This window comes from Lissotriton vulgaris, unplaced genomic scaffold (genome assembly GCF_964263255.1).
Source record: "Lissotriton vulgaris unplaced genomic scaffold, aLisVul1.2 SCAFFOLD_637, whole genome shotgun sequence".
NCBI classification, from domain to species: Eukaryota; Metazoa; Chordata; class Amphibia; order Caudata; family Salamandridae; genus Lissotriton; species Lissotriton vulgaris.
Window position 1 is genome coordinate 492,914 of NW_028245984.1, and position 19,587 is coordinate 512,500.

Sequence of the window (19,587 nt, forward strand, 5' to 3'; positions counted from 1 at the left end):
GCCAGATCCCGCTTGGTGACCACCAGGCCTAATAACAAAAGGTGACGATTGTAGATGTTCCCACCCACGCTCTCTAATACATGGAGAAGTCCCAACCGGGGGGTACGGGGAGATCCCATCCCAGTACCTCCGACAAACAGCTCCAAACACCATTCCAGAATCGAGTCAGGCCGACACAAGACCACACAGTATGCAACAGCGTACCCCTCTCAGTTCCACAGCGCAGGCACTCCGGGGACGCAATCAGGCCCGCCTTCCACAACCGCTCCCGGGTATAGTAAGCCCTGTGCAGATATTTAAACTGGATCAATCGGAGTCGCACTGAATTAGCAGCCCCACGCGGGGACTCCAAGGCCTCCCTCCAATCATCTTCGTCCAGGGGTCCAACGTCCTTCTCCCAGGTATCCTTTAATGGAAGCAAGGAAGACTAGCAGTGAGTGACTCGCGTTTGGTAGACCTTTTTATCCCCAAGGTCCCCCATGAAAACTTTAGCTTCCACTGGGCTGAACTCCGGTAGCGACTCCAAGCCAGCTAGGCTAGGGGCGAGGGCGTGGCGAAACTGCAGGTACTTGAAGAATTGGGTCTTGGGCATATGGAATTCATTCCTAAGCTCCTGGAAGGATTTAAGAGTTACGCCGGTCAGAACGTGCCCAAGCGAAGAAATCCCGATAAAATCCCAGCCGCCAAACCTTGCCAGTGCAGGGACCCGTCCGTGTGCCACAACGGGGTCTCCGCTGTCAGCCTACCCCTCCAGCCCATGCGACGCAGAACCTGTCTCCATATCACAAAGACCACCTGAGTGGCACAGGGCAACTTCCTCCGCAGCCTGACCGAGTACAGGAGCGTGTGCAGTGTGTTGTCTCCCATCAGCGAGCGCTGGGGGGCGTATGCTGGGTCTCCTCTATTGCCATACCACCATTCGTTTAGTACTAGCAGATGGGAGGCCTGATAATAGGACAGGAGATCCGATGTGGCAAGACCCCCACAATACGTGGACAGAAAGCATGTTCGCAGCACCACCCTGGTGGCACCCCCAGCCCATAAAAACGGCCTAAAACAGAGTTGACCTGTCAACCACCCGGGTGCGATTTGGTGTGGGTAATTCTGCAGTTGGTATAACAGGCGCGGAAATGCGACCATTTTTTGAAGATCGCTGACCTACCGAATATGGTGAGAGGCATCCGGGACCATGTTTTAATGTCCGTCTGGACTCTCTCCAACACTGGTATCACTTTGCGCTCCCACGCAACGTCTGCGGACTCGGACAGGAACACTCCCAGGTACTTCAGTCCCTCGGCCGCCACCTGCAATGCCAATGCCCAGGAGTACGCACTAGCCCTGTCACCCAGTACCCATAGGGTGGACTTACGCGGGTTAAGACAAAGGCCCGACACCTCGCCAAATATACACATAATTTCCAAGACTCGGGGGCCCGATCGATTTAAATCCGTAAGGAAGAAGAGGACATCGTCCGCATAAAGTGCAATCCTGTCGGTGAGTCCTTCGCCCCCACACAAAGCCCCGCAGCTGTGCGTCGATGCGTACCCATTAGGCAAGGGGCTCCATGGCCAGCGCAAACAGATATGGGGACAGCGGGCATCCCTGCCGGGTCCCCCGACCGACTGGGAACCTCTCAGAGACTGCCCCGGATACACGCACGGACGCAGTGATATCAGTATATAGCAGTTTGATGTATGAAATAAACACCGGGCCCAGATTAAGATATGGCAGGAGCGCAATCAAATATGTCCAACTTACAGAGTCAAAGGCCCTATCTATATCCGCTAACAATAAGGCCGCCTGCTCTCCAGTGGCCCCCATGGCATCAACAGCCGTCTGCGCCCCGTCTGTTGTGTCGCGTCTCCCTATTTGGCATGAAGCCAGCCTTGTCCGGGTGGACCAGATCGGCCACATATGGGAGAAGACGATTCGCCAACGCCTTAGCCAGCAGTTTTGCCTCGATATTCATCAGGGATATGGGGCGATATGAGTCATGCCGGTCCGGGGTCTACCCGGCTTCTGGAACACTAAAACCTCGGCGTGTCGCCAGTCAGCTGGCTGTCTACCCAGTTCCCGGGCTGCCTCCAGCGCGGTCCTATAGTGGGACCCCAATTGGAGTTGGAATTTCTTATAAAATTCACATGGAAAGCCACTCGGCCCGGGTGCCTTCCCTGTGTTGAGCTGCCCTAACGCGTCACCCAGTTCTTCCGCTGTTAAGGGGAGGTCTAGAGCTGTTCTCGTCTCATCGGAGACTGCCCTCAGGGGCAGGTCTGCAATGCATTATCTATCGCATCCGCTGGAAGACAGTCCTGCGGTGCATATTGCTCCATATAATAACGGGCAAAACTCGCTGCTAGTTCAGCTGGGTCCGTTATAGCTACTCCTTCCCCCATACTCCTTCCCCATCTGTGAGACCCGGTAGTGTAATCGGTTGCATGGTATGTTGACATAGCCTGTGGAGCATAGCACAGGACTTATCTCCCCACTTATATACTCTACTCCGCGTAGCCAGCCATGCTTGTCGAGCCTCATCCATTAATACAGATGCATAGGACTGCTGCGCCTGCATGAGCAACCGCACTGCCACATTATCTCCCTTTCTCTGGCACCGCTGTTCTAAAATTTCTACCTGTGCCGCAGCCGCAACAATGGCCTCTCGACGTCGACGACGGGCAGCCGCGTACCATGCTATGTCTATTCCCCTCAACGTGGGCTTCATGGCTTCCAAGTCACCACTGCATCTATGTTCTCTACCAGGTTTTCCTGCCAATAGTGGGCGATCGCATCCCTCATGTGTTGGATATAGTCAGCCTGCTGAAGGTGCCACGAGGACATCCTCCATCGGAACGGTTGACGTTTCCTATGCAATTCAATCCTGACGGCCACCGGGGAGTGGTCAGATAATCCTCTAGGCAAGATCCCCGCCTCCCTCACCCTATTCAGAAACGCCCTGGGCACAAAAACATAATCTAGCCGCGAAAAGGAGCCATGTACAGCAGAAACATAGGTGTACTCTCGCACTTTAGCATGCGTGTGTCTCCAAACATCCACCCAGCCCAATCCCCCATCGCATTCAGTCGGGTAGGGGCAGCAGCCGCCAGTGTCCCCTGCGGTCCATACGCACATCCATTACGTCATTCCAATCACCTCCCAGCACAGCCAAGGACTCCGGGATGTCCGCCCACACCGCAAACAGCCTCTCAGCCAGGGACCACTGTAGTGGGGGAGGGGCATATACACTCCCAAACACCACTGGTTCAGTACCCACCATTCCGTTGATAAAAACGTATCGTCCCTGTGGGTCAATCCAATGTCGCTCATGAATGTAGGCTAGCCTGCGATGGACCAAAATGGCTACCCCTCTAGAACCCCTGGAAAACCCCGCATGAAAAACCTGTTGGTAACCAAATCTCTGCAGGCTAAGCACTTTCGTTCCCATCATGTGCGTTTCCTGTAGCAGTAATACATCCGCAGCCTCCCTCTTCCCCCATTGCAAGATTGCCCCCCTCTTGATTTTGTCCAGCATCCCCCTGACATTCCAACTCAGTACGCGCATGGACTCTCCGGGGAGCCCTGGAATCGGTGCATCAGCCATAGTCCTATTGGACAGAACACAGAGGGTCCCAGCGCCAGGCGCACAGCACAGTCCATTGCAAGGCATTAGAAATCACGTGCAAACCCCACCAACCACCCCTGAACCCCCTCACCCCCCCAAAACATTCCCCTCAACTTCCCATCCCCTGCCACCCACCCCTATACCTCATAGAACTCTGAAGTATCTGTCACGGCATGGGCAACCTCGGGCCCAAAACAGAGCGCCCAAGGCCAACCATGCCAATGGATCCCAACTACCCACTCTAACTAAAGAACCCCCCCCCCCCCCCCCCCCCTCGGGGCCAACCCCCACTCGTGGAGGAATCAGGCAGCCCCTACATGACTGCACCCCGAACCCCACTCCGCCACCACTCACTATCCTAGAGATGCAAAGCATGTGGCTGCCCTATACTCTATGTTCAATCGCCAGCCCAATAAAGCACAGCTATAACCTGTGATGCGGACAGTCGTCTGATGCTCAATGGTCAGCTGTCTGGGCAGTAGAGCGCCGCTCTCCGATTTCCCCCCCCCCAGCAGGGCTAGCAATGCCAGCAGGCAGTTTCACACGAGTCTTTCAATGTTCTTTTCCGAATTGATCGGATTCGGCCGGTGTCTCATCTCGCTGGCCACTGCGAGAGGAGGAACGTTTCCGTGATCTAGATTTCTTGTGCCGCTTACCCCTGGCCGCGGGGTCGCCCTGCTCCTGTGAAGATCCACGGGACGGGCCAGATCCCAGGCCCGGTTGGGCGTTCGGCCGGACCCTGACCGTCTCATCGGTCCACCTGAAGACCTCCTCCGGGGTATCGAAGAAATGAGTCCGTGACTGAAAGACCACACTAAGGCGGGCCGGATAAAGCAGGGAGTACTGTATCTTGAGACCGCGCAGCTTAGCCTTGGCAGCAATGAAGGAGTGGCGTTGTTGTTGTACCAATTTATTATAGTCTGGAAAAATCATGATCTTATGATTTTCGAACGTGAGTGAATCCTTAGCCCTCGCTTCCCGTAGGATAGTGTCCCTGTTGTGGAAGTTCAGTATTCTAGCTATCACTGGCCGAGGTCGCTCCCCAACAGGCGGCTTCTGCATCAGGGCTCTGTGTGCACGCTCAATTACAAAACACTGTGACAGAACATCCGGGGGGAGCCAGCCCTCAAGCCATTGAGTTAAGAATCGTTTCATGGTCCCTTTCTTGCAGCCCTCCGGAAAGCCCACGAAGCGAAGGTTGTTACCTGCGCCCGCCCTTCTGCATCCTCCATCCGGAGCGCAAGGCCTTTTTGAATTTTCTCCATCGTAGCCACCCTCTGCTTTAATGTCCCCACATCGCCTTCCACGCCAGAGATTCTAGATTCTGCCTCCATGATGCGAGCCACTGCGTTACGAAGATCTTGTCGCAGCAAGGTTACGTCAGCCCCCACCGCTCCTATTTTAGCATCCAGCATGTCTCTGGATTGGGTGATGGCTGCCATAAGCGCCGCGTTATCAGGTCCTGCGCCCTGGCTACCTCGAGGCGACCCGGGCCCCCCACTCGGTCCGGTAAATTTATCAATGGGCCCCTGTTTGGCGGACCCACTACCCCCTCCGCCTCTGGTCATGTCGGGGATGTATAGGGGGGGCAGCCCCCCGCAGTCAGTTCGCAGGGTTCCTCATGTCAAGCTTCTGCGCAACCAGGATCTACCAGGGCCACTTCTCCCTATGGGATCCACTGCCCCAGGGTGTACGGGTCCGCCACATGGTCCTCCACCACTGCCCAGGGACGCCGTAGGCCTTTACTCAGTTCCGGTTGTGTGCCTAGGAATATGGCGTGGTTCCAATTCGGTTACGCTGCCCGGTTCATGTGGCTCCAATCTTGACCATTCACTGCCAGTCACTCGCCTCAGACCGTCGGGGGTCCCCTACACCTCCATCCAACGCCCCAGGGTGGTCTGCCGGTACACCTGCAGCGGGTCCTAGCTCCTCCGCCTCTCGGCCATTCACTTGGGGCCCCTAGAGACTCGTAGTGTGCTCACCTTGCCTCTACTGCCACAGTCAACGGGCGCGCCAGATCTCAGGCACCACTTCCGGGAAGATCCAAAGGGGGGGTCCCACCGGCCAGGAGTCCAGGCAAGTACAACCGCTCCAGGTCCTGGAGAGCGAGCAGGATCTCGCCCCGGGGGCCGCAGCACCGTCTGTCCTGCTGCTAATCCACCCAGGCTTCCATCGCGCCTCACCTCGGACAGCTGGGGACCTCCGAAATCGAGGCCCCCGCCTCTGGGTCTCAGCGCAGGCGCAGTCCTCCTCCAGTGCTCACGTAGTGCCTGCACTCGTGCCTTCATTGTAGGGCACCGCCACGCTCTCACTCTCCACTCCGCAGCCGGTCCAGACCCCAGAGCGTGGGCCCCACCGCCGCCACAGCCAGCCAACTCTGGGAGCTCCCGGCTGGGGATCACCAAAATCGAGGCCCCCGGCTGTCCACGCAGTGACTAGGCCCCGGATCGTCGCCGCTGCTCTCTCCGCCACCGAAGGTCCAGGAGCCCAGATTTCTGCACCGGAGGGCACCCCCCCCGTCAGCCGCCACCTCAGCCGCAAGTGTAAGTTAGGATGCAGGTCCGGGGGCCAGGATAATTAGTCTGATTAGAATCGGGCTGGTGGGAGCTCTAGCAAGCTGCGTCCACCATCTTCGCCCTCGAAGCCACGCCCCGGCATCTCCTTAGTCAATGTTTGACTAACTTTTTAAATGTCTTTTGGATCCTTCTCGAGTTGATAGGGATGCCCGCGTTCAAACCCTGCCACAACTGTAACTGCCAGATGTCGGTTACCGACCCTCCCCGTCGGTGCCTTTATTGCCTCTGGGCCAACCACGATGACAAATCGTGCCCAGACTGCCGGGCCTTGACGTCGAAGTCTAGGCGGGAGCGGTCCTGTAAGCGTCTCAAGATCCGGCAGTCGGCCTGCGCCGCTCCCGGCGGGGGTCGAGGGGCTCGGCGAGTCGACACCACTCGTCGAGCTCCAAGTCCTCGGATAAGTAGAGGCACAAGAAGTCGAAGTGACATCGCTTTTCCGACTCCCCCCAGATGCTCACACGATGCGGCCGGGGATTCGGGCGACACCGCCCCCCGTGGCTCCGTCAGAGCCGTGAGCGCCGCGTCCAGCTCCATACCCGCCAGTCCCTGGGCTGCACTCGAAGCCGGAGGAGATCGACCCCGTTCTCGTGGCCATGAGGTCGCTCTCTCCTCAGTCTGACTCCACCGGGGTGCTTTAGCCCCGGTGCCGCCGGGTGCTTTGGCTTCAGCGCTGCCGGGGCCCCTCTGGATCCAGGCCTGGATCCGTGCCGATGCCGGTCGACCTCTGACCTCTCCGCTGACTCCGTCACCAAGGGCGTCGACCACGGCGCCGTCCTGTAACCACGCTGTCCCTGGTCCGGATCCGGCTTCGAACCGGTGCCGCCCGGCGCTGTATTTGATGCCGATGGGGAGCCATTCACCGATGTTCCGGCTCCATCTTTTGACCCCGACTACCAGGAGATTGAAGAAGAGGAGGACTGGGAGGGGTCTGAGGACCCTCTGTTCTCTTCCAGGGGATCCTCATCAATAGTCATAAGCCTTAGAATATTCCCGCCCATGCGCGTGACCCCGGAAACACTATAATATATATATATATATATATATATATATATATATATATATATATATATATATATATATATATATATATATATATATATATATATATATATATATATATATATATATATAGTAAAATCACATTAGAGCTGAAATATGCTGTGAAGAATTTCCACCATACATGTATAATAAGCATTAGAAACATGAGAAACAACACCAAAGATTGTTTAGAAACTGTTTTTTTTTTTAAGTTTGAAGTTTATTAAGGCATAAAGAAGAAAAGACAGTGCATGAAGAAACAATCAGCAGTTATAGAAACAAAAAATCACTTACGACAGAATGGTATTGATCCAAGAAATAATGTGAAGTAAAAACATTGGAAGATAAAATTAGGATGCATTAATAATTTTACATATACTAAGATAAAACAATTCACGGTGGTTTTTGAACTTCAACAGTACGTGGTGGAGGATTGGGAGGTGGCCTGGCAATTCTAGATAAATATTCGGTGAGAGGAAGCCATAGAAGGTCGCGTTTAATTGCTAGAGAAATAGGGGAGACAAAATTGGTGTCTAGACGGTGATTGAAACAAACCGCATTCCACCATGCAGAAAAAGAAACATCTTTGGCCTGTTTCCAATGTGATGTAATGTGATGGAAAGCAATGGCTATCAGGAGATCAAGTAGTTTGTGTTTATGGTGGGGTCCAGAAAGATCAGGGGAAAGGGAGCCTAGGAAAACATGAAGGAATGTCAAGGGGAGAGTGAGATTAAAGAGTTTTTGTATTTGAGACCAAACTAAATGCCAGAAATGAAGAATGGGAGGACATTCAAAGAGCATATGTTTCAAGTCAGCTAGTGGGCAGGGACAGGACCAACAGGTGGGAAAAGTGTCTGGAGAGAAAGAGGATAAGGTTGCAGGGGTGTATAGCGTACGGTTATACAGAAAAAATAAGGTTTGCGTAGTGTTGGCAGCTCTAGATGTGCTTTGAATTTTAGACCAAATTTTATCCCAAAACATAGGAGGCCAATTTTGAGACAAATCATCCTCCCAAGCCAACTCAATTTTAGATTTAGTACGCTCAATAGATGTTTGAAGGGATTTATAAAGAAAAGATGCAGAAGGGGATTGGTCAAGAGCATTTGAGATGGAAAGGTGAAGTGTAGGAATAGTGTTGGTGGCAGGGAGAGAGGAAAGATATTGAGTAAGGGAGGGAAGTAGAGATAAGTATTGTTTGCGAGAAGAGGAGGGTAACGAGAATTGAGTTTGGAGTAGGTGGAATGGGAGAGGACAAGAGTCAGTAACAAGTTGAGAAACCCATTTTAAACCACGGGAATGCCAGGATTTCCAATAGATTGAACGATTTCGAATTTTAATGAGTTTATTATGCCAAATGGGTTGGGTAGAAGTAGAAGATGCAGAAGGGTAAGTGGATATTAAGTATGGTTGAAGAAGAGAACGTGAGTGGGAGATGATGGGAGAACGGAGAGAGGTGACGTTAGAGGAGAAGGAGAGAACTTCATTGAATTCATAAGGGTGAAGAAAAGATGATTCGAGTGTGAGCCAAAGTGGAGGATAATACGGAAGATCCGAAGAAATCCAACGTAAGGCTTGTTTTAAAGAGAAGGCATTATGATAAGATTGAAAATTAGGAAATTTAACTCCACCCAGAGATTTTTCCTTCTTTAAAGCAGAGAGGGCTATTCTGGATTTCTTGTTTTTCCATAAAAACTTCAGTAAAATAGAATCTATTGATTTGAAATGATGATTGGGGATATGAATGGGAATCATAGAAATAGTGTATAGAACCAAAGGAGCTAGCATCATTTTTATGGAGTCCAGGCGACCCCACCAGGAAAGAAAGAGAGGGTTCCAGCGGTTGATGGAAGAAGTGAGCTTAGTGGAAAGGGATTCAAAGTTAAATTTGAGGGTGTCATAGAGACGAGGGGCAAACCAAACCCCTAGATATTTAATCTTAGAGGGTTGCCAGGAGAATCCAGAGGAGTCGAATAGATGTTTTAGACAAAGGGAATTCAGGGGTAGTATTTCACATTTGTCCGTGTTAAGTCTGTACCCAGAGACATTAGAAAAAGCGGAGACTTGGTTTAGGAAGGAAGGAAGGGTTATTTGAGGGTCTGAGCAGTAAAATAAAATATCGTCAGCGTATACCGATAATTTTACTTGTTGTTGTTGGGAACCATATTGAAAACCGGAAATATTTTCGTCGCGTCTAATTTTGGTTAAAAAGGGTTCTAAAGCCAAAATAAACAAAAGGGGAGATAGAGGACAACCTTGACGAACTCCTCTTTGGAGGGGGAAATAATCAGAAGTGATGCCGTTAGCAAAAATAGAAGCATGGGGACTAGAGTAAAGTAGAGAGATAAGGGAAATGAATTTAGGTGGGAAACCGAACCAACGAAGAGCTTGGAACATAAAATCCCAGCCTATTCTATCAAAAGCCTTCTCGGCATCGAGAGAAATGGCGGCTAATGGGGAAGTAAGAGAAGAGGCTCTACTCAAAATGTTAAAGAAAACACGAGAATTATCTGATGACAAACGACCTTTAACGAAACCAGATTGTTCCGGACCGATAAGGTCTGGTAGTAGAGGGTCTAATCTAAGAGCTATAATTTTGGCAAAAATTTTATAATCTGTATTGACCAGGGAGATCGGGCGATAGTTTTTACATAAAGTATGATCTTTGTCTGGCTTGGGTATTAAGCAGATTAATGCTTCTTGGAAGGTCCCCCGAGAGGAACCAGAATCAACAAAGGACTGAAATAACAGGAAAAGTTTAGGGAGGAGAAGGGAAGAGAAATGATTATAGAATTCAATGGTGAAACCGTCTGGTCCAGGGGCTTTTCCTTTACGTAGGATTGAGACGGCATGAGAGATTTCAGAGGGGGAAATATCTAAATTTAGCGTTTGAAAATCCACATGTGAAGATTGCGGGGAAGGAATATCTCGAAAATAAGCAAGAAGATCATCAGGATCAGGGATAGATTCGGGAGTGTATAGAGTTTGGTAGAAAGAGACAAATTGAGCTAATATATCTTTATCTTTGAAGAGGGAAATACCAGTTGGACCTTGTAACGATTCGATCTTTGTTTTCTCTTTGCGTATTTTAAGATAATTAGCTAGAAGCTTGCCCATTTTGTTTTGTCCTCCATAATAACGGGAATTACACTTAAGGAGAGAGTTTGATGCTGCGTTAGTGGTAAATTTATTGAACTCAATTTTGGCTGATATAAGGTCGCGAAGAGAGGATTCAGAGGAAGAGTTATAGTATGTATATTCAAGTTTCTTTATTTTATCCAATAATTGAGTTGATTTGGTGATTGATTGTTTTTTCTTTTGGGAAACAAAGTCAATGATAAAACCTCTAGCAGCTGCTTTGAAGGAATCCCACACCGTGACAAAGGAAGATCCAGGGAGATGATTTAGTGTAAAGAATTCAGAAGTGAAAGCTGTAAATTTAGTGGAGAATATGGGATCTAGGAGTAAAGAGTTATTAAATCTCCAACGCCCTGAATGAGGAGAGAAGGGAATAAGGTCAATGTCAACAAAAACGGGGGCATGATCTGAGATTAAAATGGAACCGATGTCTGAATGAGTGGCTAATTGTGCTAAGGGTTTACTAAGGAAAAGGTAATCAATTCGAGATTGGGAGTGATGGGTGGGGGAATAGAACGTGTATTCTTTAAGGTCAGGGTTACATAGTCTCCAAATGTCTACTAAAGCATAATTTCGAATGGAAGTAATAAACTGGGAGTGCATTTTGGAGGGAATAAACTTAACCTTGGAATTCCTGTCAAGAAAGGGGTCTAGAACTTGATTGCAATCACCACCAAAAATAACATATTTCTCATTAATTGTAACTAATTTGTCAGAAATAGCAGGCCAAAATAATTTATCAATACCTGTAGGAGCATAAACATTGAAAATAACAATAGGAATGTTATCAATAAGAAGATTAGTAATAACCCAACGACCATTATCATCATTTTCATGGGATACAACTGAAACATTTAACTTTTTATGACATAAAATAACAGTACCATTTTTCTTACCCAAAGCAGGAGAATGAAATACATGTCCCACCCAGCAACGTTTAAGTTTGCTAGCCTCCTTGTCTGAAAGGTGGGATTCTTGGAGGAGAGCTACATCAGCTTTGAGTCGCGTCAAGTGGGTTAAGACACGTTGACGTTTAATAGGGTTATTTAACCCTTTAACATTCCAAGTAACTACTCGGAATTTGGAAGGTCAGTAGAATGATATGAGAGAGGATATATTGAAAAATGAATAGGAAAAAAGAGATAAAAGTAATAAGAAATGCAAGAAATAAGAAATGTAAAAGGGAAGAGATCAAAAGTGAATAAAAAGAGTGTAATAAAGAGATAGAAGTGAGAGAGTTGAAGAAAGGGATAGAGAAAGAGAACAGTAGAAAAGAGAGAACAAAGCATGTAGAGAGTAGGAATATCATAACAGATAAGAGAGATCAAAAAGAACTGAGGGATGACGACGCCAGAAGAAGACGACATCAACAACAGAGACTCACATCGTCGAACACCTGGGGAACCAGCGAAGAAACGGGATGGAGGGAAGTACGGATACACCGGGATGAAGAAACACGGGGAAAAGGATCTGTGAAAAGGTAAAAAGTAGATAAGTAGATAAGAACATTAAAAATACATATGGTAAATGAGACAAAAAATAGCACTAGAACATCATATAAAAAGAAGTAAGATATACAGGGGTGGAGGACATGTGGTCATATACAGGGATCAGAAACAAAGAATGATAGAGAAACGTATAAGCAGACAAATGAGGAAACACGTCAATCATAAACAAACAAAACGGTTAGACGGATCTTGCAGTGTCCATGTTTTCGGCTTCATGGCGACGCAGGAACTCTTCAAGGACGAGTGGATCTTCAAATGTAGTCGTCCTGTCTTTATATGTCACTTTGAAGAGGCAGGGATGTAGTAGTCCATATCTGGCGTCAAGTGCTCTCAAACGCGGTCTCAAATCCAGGAACTGCTTCCGACGGTCGGCTGTGACCTTAGCAACATCTTGAGAGAGGTATAATCTGCGGCCCTCCCACATAACTTGTTTTTTAGCCTTCACTGCCGAAAGAACTTGGAGGAGATCCGTGTATTGAAGGAACAGCATGATGACTCCGCGAGGCTTGTTGGAAACTTTCGGGCCAAGTCTATGTGCACGCTGGATATTCAGAGATGTGGAAGAAGGAAGGTCCAAGATTTTTGGTAGAAAGGTTTGGAAGAATGATGTTGGGTTGGATCCTTCTGTAAGTTCCGGAAGATTATAAAGGCGAAGGTTGTTCCTCCGGTTGCGATTTTCCAACTCCTCCGCCTGACGTTTGAGGAGAGAGACATCTTTTTCCAAGAGCGAGATTTTTGCACATGAGGCATGAAGATTCTCTGTAGATTGTTCTACCAAAAGGACCCTTGATTCCAGCGTAGACCACTTGTCATGGAGAAATTGTAAGGTTTTAGTGGTTTCAGCCATGAAGGGTTTGAGTGCACGGAGTTCCTCTAGAATAAGATCCATTGAGGCAGAGTGTGATGAGGAGCCTGGAGATGGGGGGTCTTTTTTCAAACGCTTCGTTGAACCAGGTTGTAGAAGTTTACTGGGTGGCGTAGTTTTGGGAATTGCGCCGTGGGCGGCGTTTGGTTTGAGGAGAGCAGGTTCCTCCATTGTATTAGGTGTTGTGGAGTCCGAGTCTGAAGAAGCTTGTGGCTTTGTTTTGGATGCTGTGAGTTTAAGGGTGCGAAGCTTCCCCATAGATGGCAAAATACAGAATAGCAAAGACTCCACAAATTCAGGAAGAGGAAGCTGTGACAAATATGCAGTAGGAGGTACGGTTTATGAAGAAAAAATGATAAGAAGCGTAAGTAACTGCAACAAGGGGTTTTGAGAAGTGACCTAATAGCAGTTACAAAACAGATAACATTTCCTCAAGGAGAATTAGCCATAATGTCTGTGTAAATGTAATTATCACCACATGTCCTCAAATGATTGAAATATTGAAAGTAGCTTGACAGGATTCAAGAGGCTATATATAGAATAGCGTGCTTCCAACGTGTGGGGAGAAATGCTTGAGGCATGAGGGACAATGCTGAGGAAAGTGAAGAGACAAAGAGCGGTAAATTCGTATAAAAACCGCTAAACAAAGTCACATTATAAGGGTATTGCTGCAGGAGCTGGATTCATTAAAGCGTGTAGCTTATGCGTGCAATTACCGTGTTACACACGCAGACGCAGAAGCATGAGAGCGGCGCCCGGTGACTGAGAGGTCCGCTGAGGTGCGTAGGAAAATGGCGGCCACCTAGTGGTGAAATGCGTCACCGGCGAAAACTGCACATATCGTCGGAACAGAGGAGCGCAGGACATCAAATTCCGCTCACCTCACGTTCCGACGACGGTAGGTATCAGTTGCGCATCCGTAGGTCCGGTATGGACGAAGAAAGTCGCTGGCTCCGGTGCACGACTGGCGGAGCTCCGCAGCTAAGCCGCCATCCTGAGCGGCGTTCAAGCCACGCCCCTCGTTTAGAAACTGTTTTAATGCCCAGACAGCAGTAGAAATTCTCATAAGTCACTGTAAGCATAGGAAGCTCCCATGCTGCATTGCAAACAGTCTAAAAAGCCTGAAAAGCTAACCTGTAGCTGAATAGAAATAAACTGACACTGTGCCTTTAAGGCACTCATGACCCCCTGTATCCCATCATGCCCCAGGGGTGACAGTTCGGTCAGTTGTTCTTTTCCGAGACTGAAAAACAAACCCAATAACAAATAGGTTAACAATATCTCCTTATTAAAGAGTATCCTTTGCCCGGGAAGGTTGCTTATGACTTTGATGAGGATACCCCTGGAAGAGAATTAGGATTACAGGTAAGTAACTAATCCTTCTCTTCCAGGGGATCCTTATCAATAGTCATAAGCATTAGAATAGAGTAGCGAGCCTCTCCTCATCCCTGCGGGCAAAGGAATGATAAGACAGTAATCTCATCAATAAGTCTGAGTAGGTATAGGCTACCTAAACAGATTCCTCAAGGAGGCTTGCCCTACTTGAGTATCGGCCCTGGAATCAGATTTGAGGCAGTAATGCCTCGTAAAGGTATAAACTGATTTCCAGGTTGCAGCCTTGCATATTTCCGACATTGGAATGTCATGCAAGAAAGCTACTGTAGCGGCCTTCCCTCTAGTGGAATGCGCTTTTGGAGACAACAAAGGTTTGCCTGCTAGCTGATAGGCCAATTTAATGCAAGAGACAATCCATCTGGAGATGGACCTCTTGGCCGCTGGAAAACCTGTTCTCATTGAGCCATAGTTCACAAACAGTTGGTCCGTTTTCCTAATCCCGTTAGTCTTTTCCAAATAAAACTTAAGCACTCTCAAGATCCAAGGAGTGAAGTGACCGCTCGGCTGGGGTCGTGGGATTTGGAAAAAAGGAAGGGAGGGAAATAGACTGATTTATATGAAAATCAGAGATGACCTTAGGCAAGAAAGATGGATGAGCCCTTAGGACTACTCTGTTGTGGTGGAAAACCGTATATGGTTCCTTCGCACAGAGCGCTTGTATCTCACTCACTCTGCGCGCAGAGGTAATCGCCACCAAAAAAGCTGCCTTCCAAGAACGATGTTGCAAGGAAGCCTTGTGGATGGGCTTGAAAGGAGGTGACATTAACCTGGATAGAACTAGGTTTAATTCCCAAGGAGGAGAAGGATTTCGCACAGGGGGATACACTTTCTTCAACCCCTGGAGGGAGTCCTTAACCACTGGAACCTGAAAGAAAGACACCTGATCAGGCGATTTTCTGTATGCTACAATAGCTGACAAATGCACTCTAATAGAAGTGTACTTTAAACCAGCAGTTGCTAGGGAAAGGATGTGTGGTAAGATGACGTCCTCCTGCCCCTTAGTCGGATCCAAGTGATGATCTCTACACCACAAGTAAAATCTTTTCCACTTGAAGGAGAAGTTCAAGATGCTGACTTTGGGTCCGGTCTTAGCTGCCCTAGACCTGGGAGACTGGATGGTAGCGTTGGACTTGCAGGACGCATATTTTCACATCCCCGTCCTACCAGCCCACCGTCGTTACCTTCGGTTCACGGTTGGCCACGAGCACTTTCAGTTTACCGTGCTCCCCTTCGGCCTTACCAGCACCCCTCTGGTGTACACGAAAGTGATGGCACTGGTCGCAGCTCATCTGCGCAGATTAGAGGCATCAGTCTTTCCCTATCTCGGTTGTTGAAGGCGGGATCGCCCCCGACAGTAGTCAGTTACTCCAGACTACGGCCGACCTCCTGCACCTGCTGGGGTTCTCCATCAATGTGCCGAAGTCACACCTGTGTCCCTCTCAGAAGCTCCTCTTCATCGGAGCGGTTCTGGATTCGGCGCAGTTTCGGGTTTATCTTCCCGAAAAGTGGGTTCGGGATATTCTGGCTCTGATTCCGATCTTTCAGCCTTTATCCCGAGTCTCGGTCAGGTTGACACCGCGGCTTCTGGGACTGATGGCCTCCTGCATCCTTCTGGTGCATCACGCCAGATGGCAGATGCGGGCTCTGCAGTGGGTCCTGAAGTTTCAGTGGGCCCAGCATCAGGGCAACCTATCCGACCACGTCCTGATCTCGGAGGGCATTGCGAGACAGTTGCAGTGGTGGCTCACGGACTGCGAATGGGTCAGCAGCAGATCCCTCTCCCTACCCCAACCGGAGCACGTAGTTGTGACTGTGTCCCTCCTGGGTTGGGGGGGGGGCACATGGGAGAGGCGGAGATCAGAGGCCTCAGGTCTCCGGCGGAGTCCCGGCTCCACATCAACCTTCTGGAGCTGCGGGCTATCCGACTTGCACTGAAAGCCTTCCTTCCCTCTTTCCGGTAAAGTGTAGTGCAGGTGTTCATGGACATCACCACCGCCATGTGGTACTGCAACAAACAGGGCGGGGTGGGGTCGTGGACCCTTTGTCAGGAGGCTCTGCGCCTCTGGTAATGGCTGGAACACCAGGGAGTCTCGCTGGTGGTTCAACGCCTGGCAGGTTCCCTGATCGTCAGGGCGGACGAACTCAGCCGTTGGTGCATGATGGATCAAGAATGGCGTCTGAACTCGGATGTGGCGCAAGGTCTCTTTCAGCAGTGGGGAGAGCCTTGGTTATATCTATTCACCACAGAAGAGAACCCACAATGTCATCAGTTCTGCGCGTTGGAATTTCCATGGCGGCACTCGCTCGGAGCGAGTGGAGCTGCTGTCTGTTGTATGCCTTTCCGCCTATACCACTTCTGCCCAGAGTGCTGAAGATCAGGCGCGACCGGGCCAGTCATCTTTGTGGCTCCAGACTGGGCACTTAGATACTGGTATCCCGAGCTACTCAGCATGTCAGTCGATCCCCTGATTAGTCTGCCTCTTCAGGAGGACCTTCTGTCGCAGCAGCAGGGGACGGTCCTCCACCCGAACCTGTCCATTCTCCACCTCCATGCGTGGAGATTCAGCGGCGAAGGTTGAGGCCATTTGACTTGCCTCCTGAAGTCTGTGATGTGATTCTGGTACCAAGGCATCCCTCCACGAAATCGGTATACGCCTGCAGGTGGAAAAAATTTGTGGCATGGTGCACAGCAAAGGCTGTGGAACCCCTTTCTGCCCCCCTTTCAGAGGTTCTCCTCTTTCTTCTTTCTCTTGCCCAGCAGGGCTCTGCTCTGGGTACTATCAAAGGCTACCTCTCTGCCATTTCAGCCTTCTTAAGGCTTCCTGATCAGCCTTCTCTTTTCAAGTCCCCTATTGTAAATAGATTCTTGAAGGTCATCACTCACATGTTTCCTCCTGTTCCCTTCGTGATGCCTCAGTGGGACTTTAACCTTGTTCTGACCTATTTGATGTGCACTCCTTTCGAGCCACTTCACAATTGCCCTCTTCGTCTTCTAACTCTTAAGACTGCATTTCTGGTTGCCATTGCATCTGCCAGGAGGGTGAGTGAGCTCCAGGCTCTATCTTCTAAACCTCCTTTCCTCTCTGTCCATCCGGACAAAGTTGTCTTGAGAACGTCACACTATTTCCTGCCCAGGGTAGTCACGGCTTTCCACATCAGGCAGTCCATCACCTTGCCCACCTTCATTCCGCATCCCTCGAAAGAGTGAGAGAGGCTCCACCATCTGGACCCAAAACGTGTGCTCTCTCTATTTAGACCACACACGCCAGTTCCAGGTGGACGATCGGCTCTTTGTTGGTTACGTGTGCGCTAAGAAGGGACGGGTGGGTGCACAAACTAACCATTTCTCGATGGGTCGTTTTGTGCATAAAGGCTGGGTATTCACTGGCTAAAAAGGAGCCTCCTGTGGGGCTGCGTGCCCATTCCATGGCGGCTACTACTGCCTTGAGTCGGGGAGTACCCTTGCAGGACATCTGTCAGGCAGCTACGTGGCCTTGCTGCACACGTTCGCTAGACACTACTGCATGGACAGCCAAGTCCGGAGAGATAGCTTTTTCGTCCGTTCTGTTCTCCAGGACTTTCTGGTGTCATCATTGGTTCTCAGACCCACCACCGGGGTTGGTATTGCTGTGGTATCTATTCTAAGGTAAGGAATCTAACACTAACCTGTTTCTTTCAGATGCACAAGTTACTTACCTTCGGTAACGATATATCTGTAAGAAACAGTAGTTAGTGTTAGAATCCTTACCACCCCACCCATCCTCCCTGTTCTGCGAACCGATATCTAGGGTTAAGGTTCTTCCCTTTGAGGGCCCTAGTTTCATGGCACCAGTGTTGGTTTTTATTGTGGCTCTGCGTTCCTTGCGCGGAAAAGCTATGCATAAGAACTGACGTCAGCGAGCGAGGGTGGCGTCTAAGTACTCCCAACGTCATCGCTGCGCTGACGACTGACACGGAGCCGCAGACGACGCCTACCGACGCACAGGGGTACTGCTACGCAAAACTTTCCTGATCCATTCTGACGCCTGGGGATATTCTAAGGTAATTAATCGAACACTAACTACTGTTTCTTACAGATCTATTGTTACCGAAGGTAAGTAACTTGTGCATTTGTACTTCTAATTAATGGGATTGAAAGGTTTCAATGTTGCAGTATAGTAATGGGGTTGTTTTGCTTTTGTAGCTGGAGAACTTTTAGCTGTTTCTGAGCAATTTTTAGAACAACAAATGCACCCAACTGTCATTATCAGTGCGTATCGGAAAGCGTTGGATGACATGGTCACTGTCCTTAAAGAAATCAGGTAAGCAGACATTAACACTTCACGCTGTGTTTTAGTTTACCAAATTGTTGGATTCTGCTCGTTGTTACATGTTTCAGCAACCTCCATACCAGTTTTCAGGTTTTGTTTTCTCGTATTTCCTTTGCTCAGACTTCATTTTCTCAATGCTGTGTGGTTGCAAAATCTTGTTTGTTTGCAATCCAAATGTTTTACTTAAAAACAGGCAGCTGACCTATTTTCGTTTTGGTTACTGGGGAAAACTTTTCTTTTAGATCCTGTACATTGGCCACATGGTTAAGTAGTGGAAAGGTAAAGCGTAGCCAGAAGTAAAGGTTCACAATCTCATTTCACAGCTGGGACACCTGGATTTTGCAGAGTAGTTGAAAGAAATAATGTGCACGGTTGCCAATAGTCCTTTCTTTTAAAATTCATGTGAAAGATTTCCATTTATATAGTAATGAAGATTTTAGCTCTGACATTGCAACAGAAGTCTGCTTCATGGCTTTGGTAAAGTTTTAAGTCCTTCCTTATGTTCTTCCTTTTATTTGACCCCTTCCATGCTGATGACGGCCGGGAGCAGTCATGGCACACAGTGCTCGTGTGCTGATGACTGCTCCCGGCCGTCATGACCGCACCCGTGATTGGAATGTGGTGCACAGGCGCAGAATCGCGGCCGCAGCCAGGGGATTAACAGTAGTTCACTGGAGGTACTCCTCGTGTTTATTGTGTAGGCCAGCGTGTGTGAGGTCGACTTAGCCTTAGCTACAGGTTTCTGATGATGGATTTGTAGTCAATAGATGTATACCATTTGATCAGCACCCCAAGTTGGAAGACTACCAAGTTGTTGCCTTTGGTAAAGGTCCACCCAGTTCCAAATAACAGAGGTCATTTGCCTAGTGTCACACTTAAACAACCAGCTTCAGCTCCGTCAAACCATTCAAGGCCCAGGGACGGCAGGCGGCCCCGGAATCTGTCTCCTCCAATCTCCAGCCGCGAGGAGGGAGAGCCCTGGAACCCAAGGGGACAAGCGTCTGGGCTCCGATCCTAGTCACCTGTGGGCCGCCATCTTGGCCAAGCCAGGCCGCAGACAACGGGAAGCGAAACCGGAGGAAGGGCGACTCAGAGCGGCCCCCCAAGGACACCAGGGGATAGCGAACAGCACACGGGTCAGCGT

General features: G+C 49.4%; 1 protein-coding gene across 1 annotated transcript in view; it reads left to right on the forward strand.

Moving 5' to 3' along the window:
- LOC147666195 (T-complex protein 1 subunit gamma) overlaps positions 1–19,587 on the forward strand; it is a 205,537-nt gene that overhangs the window by 67,355 nt on the left and 118,595 nt on the right. Inside the window, exon 6 of the mRNA XM_086949220.1 lies at positions 18,317–18,434. Within this exon, the coding sequence (XP_086805346.1) occupies positions 18,317–18,434 (118 nt within the window). The remainder of the gene's footprint in view (positions 1–18,316; positions 18,435–19,587) is intronic.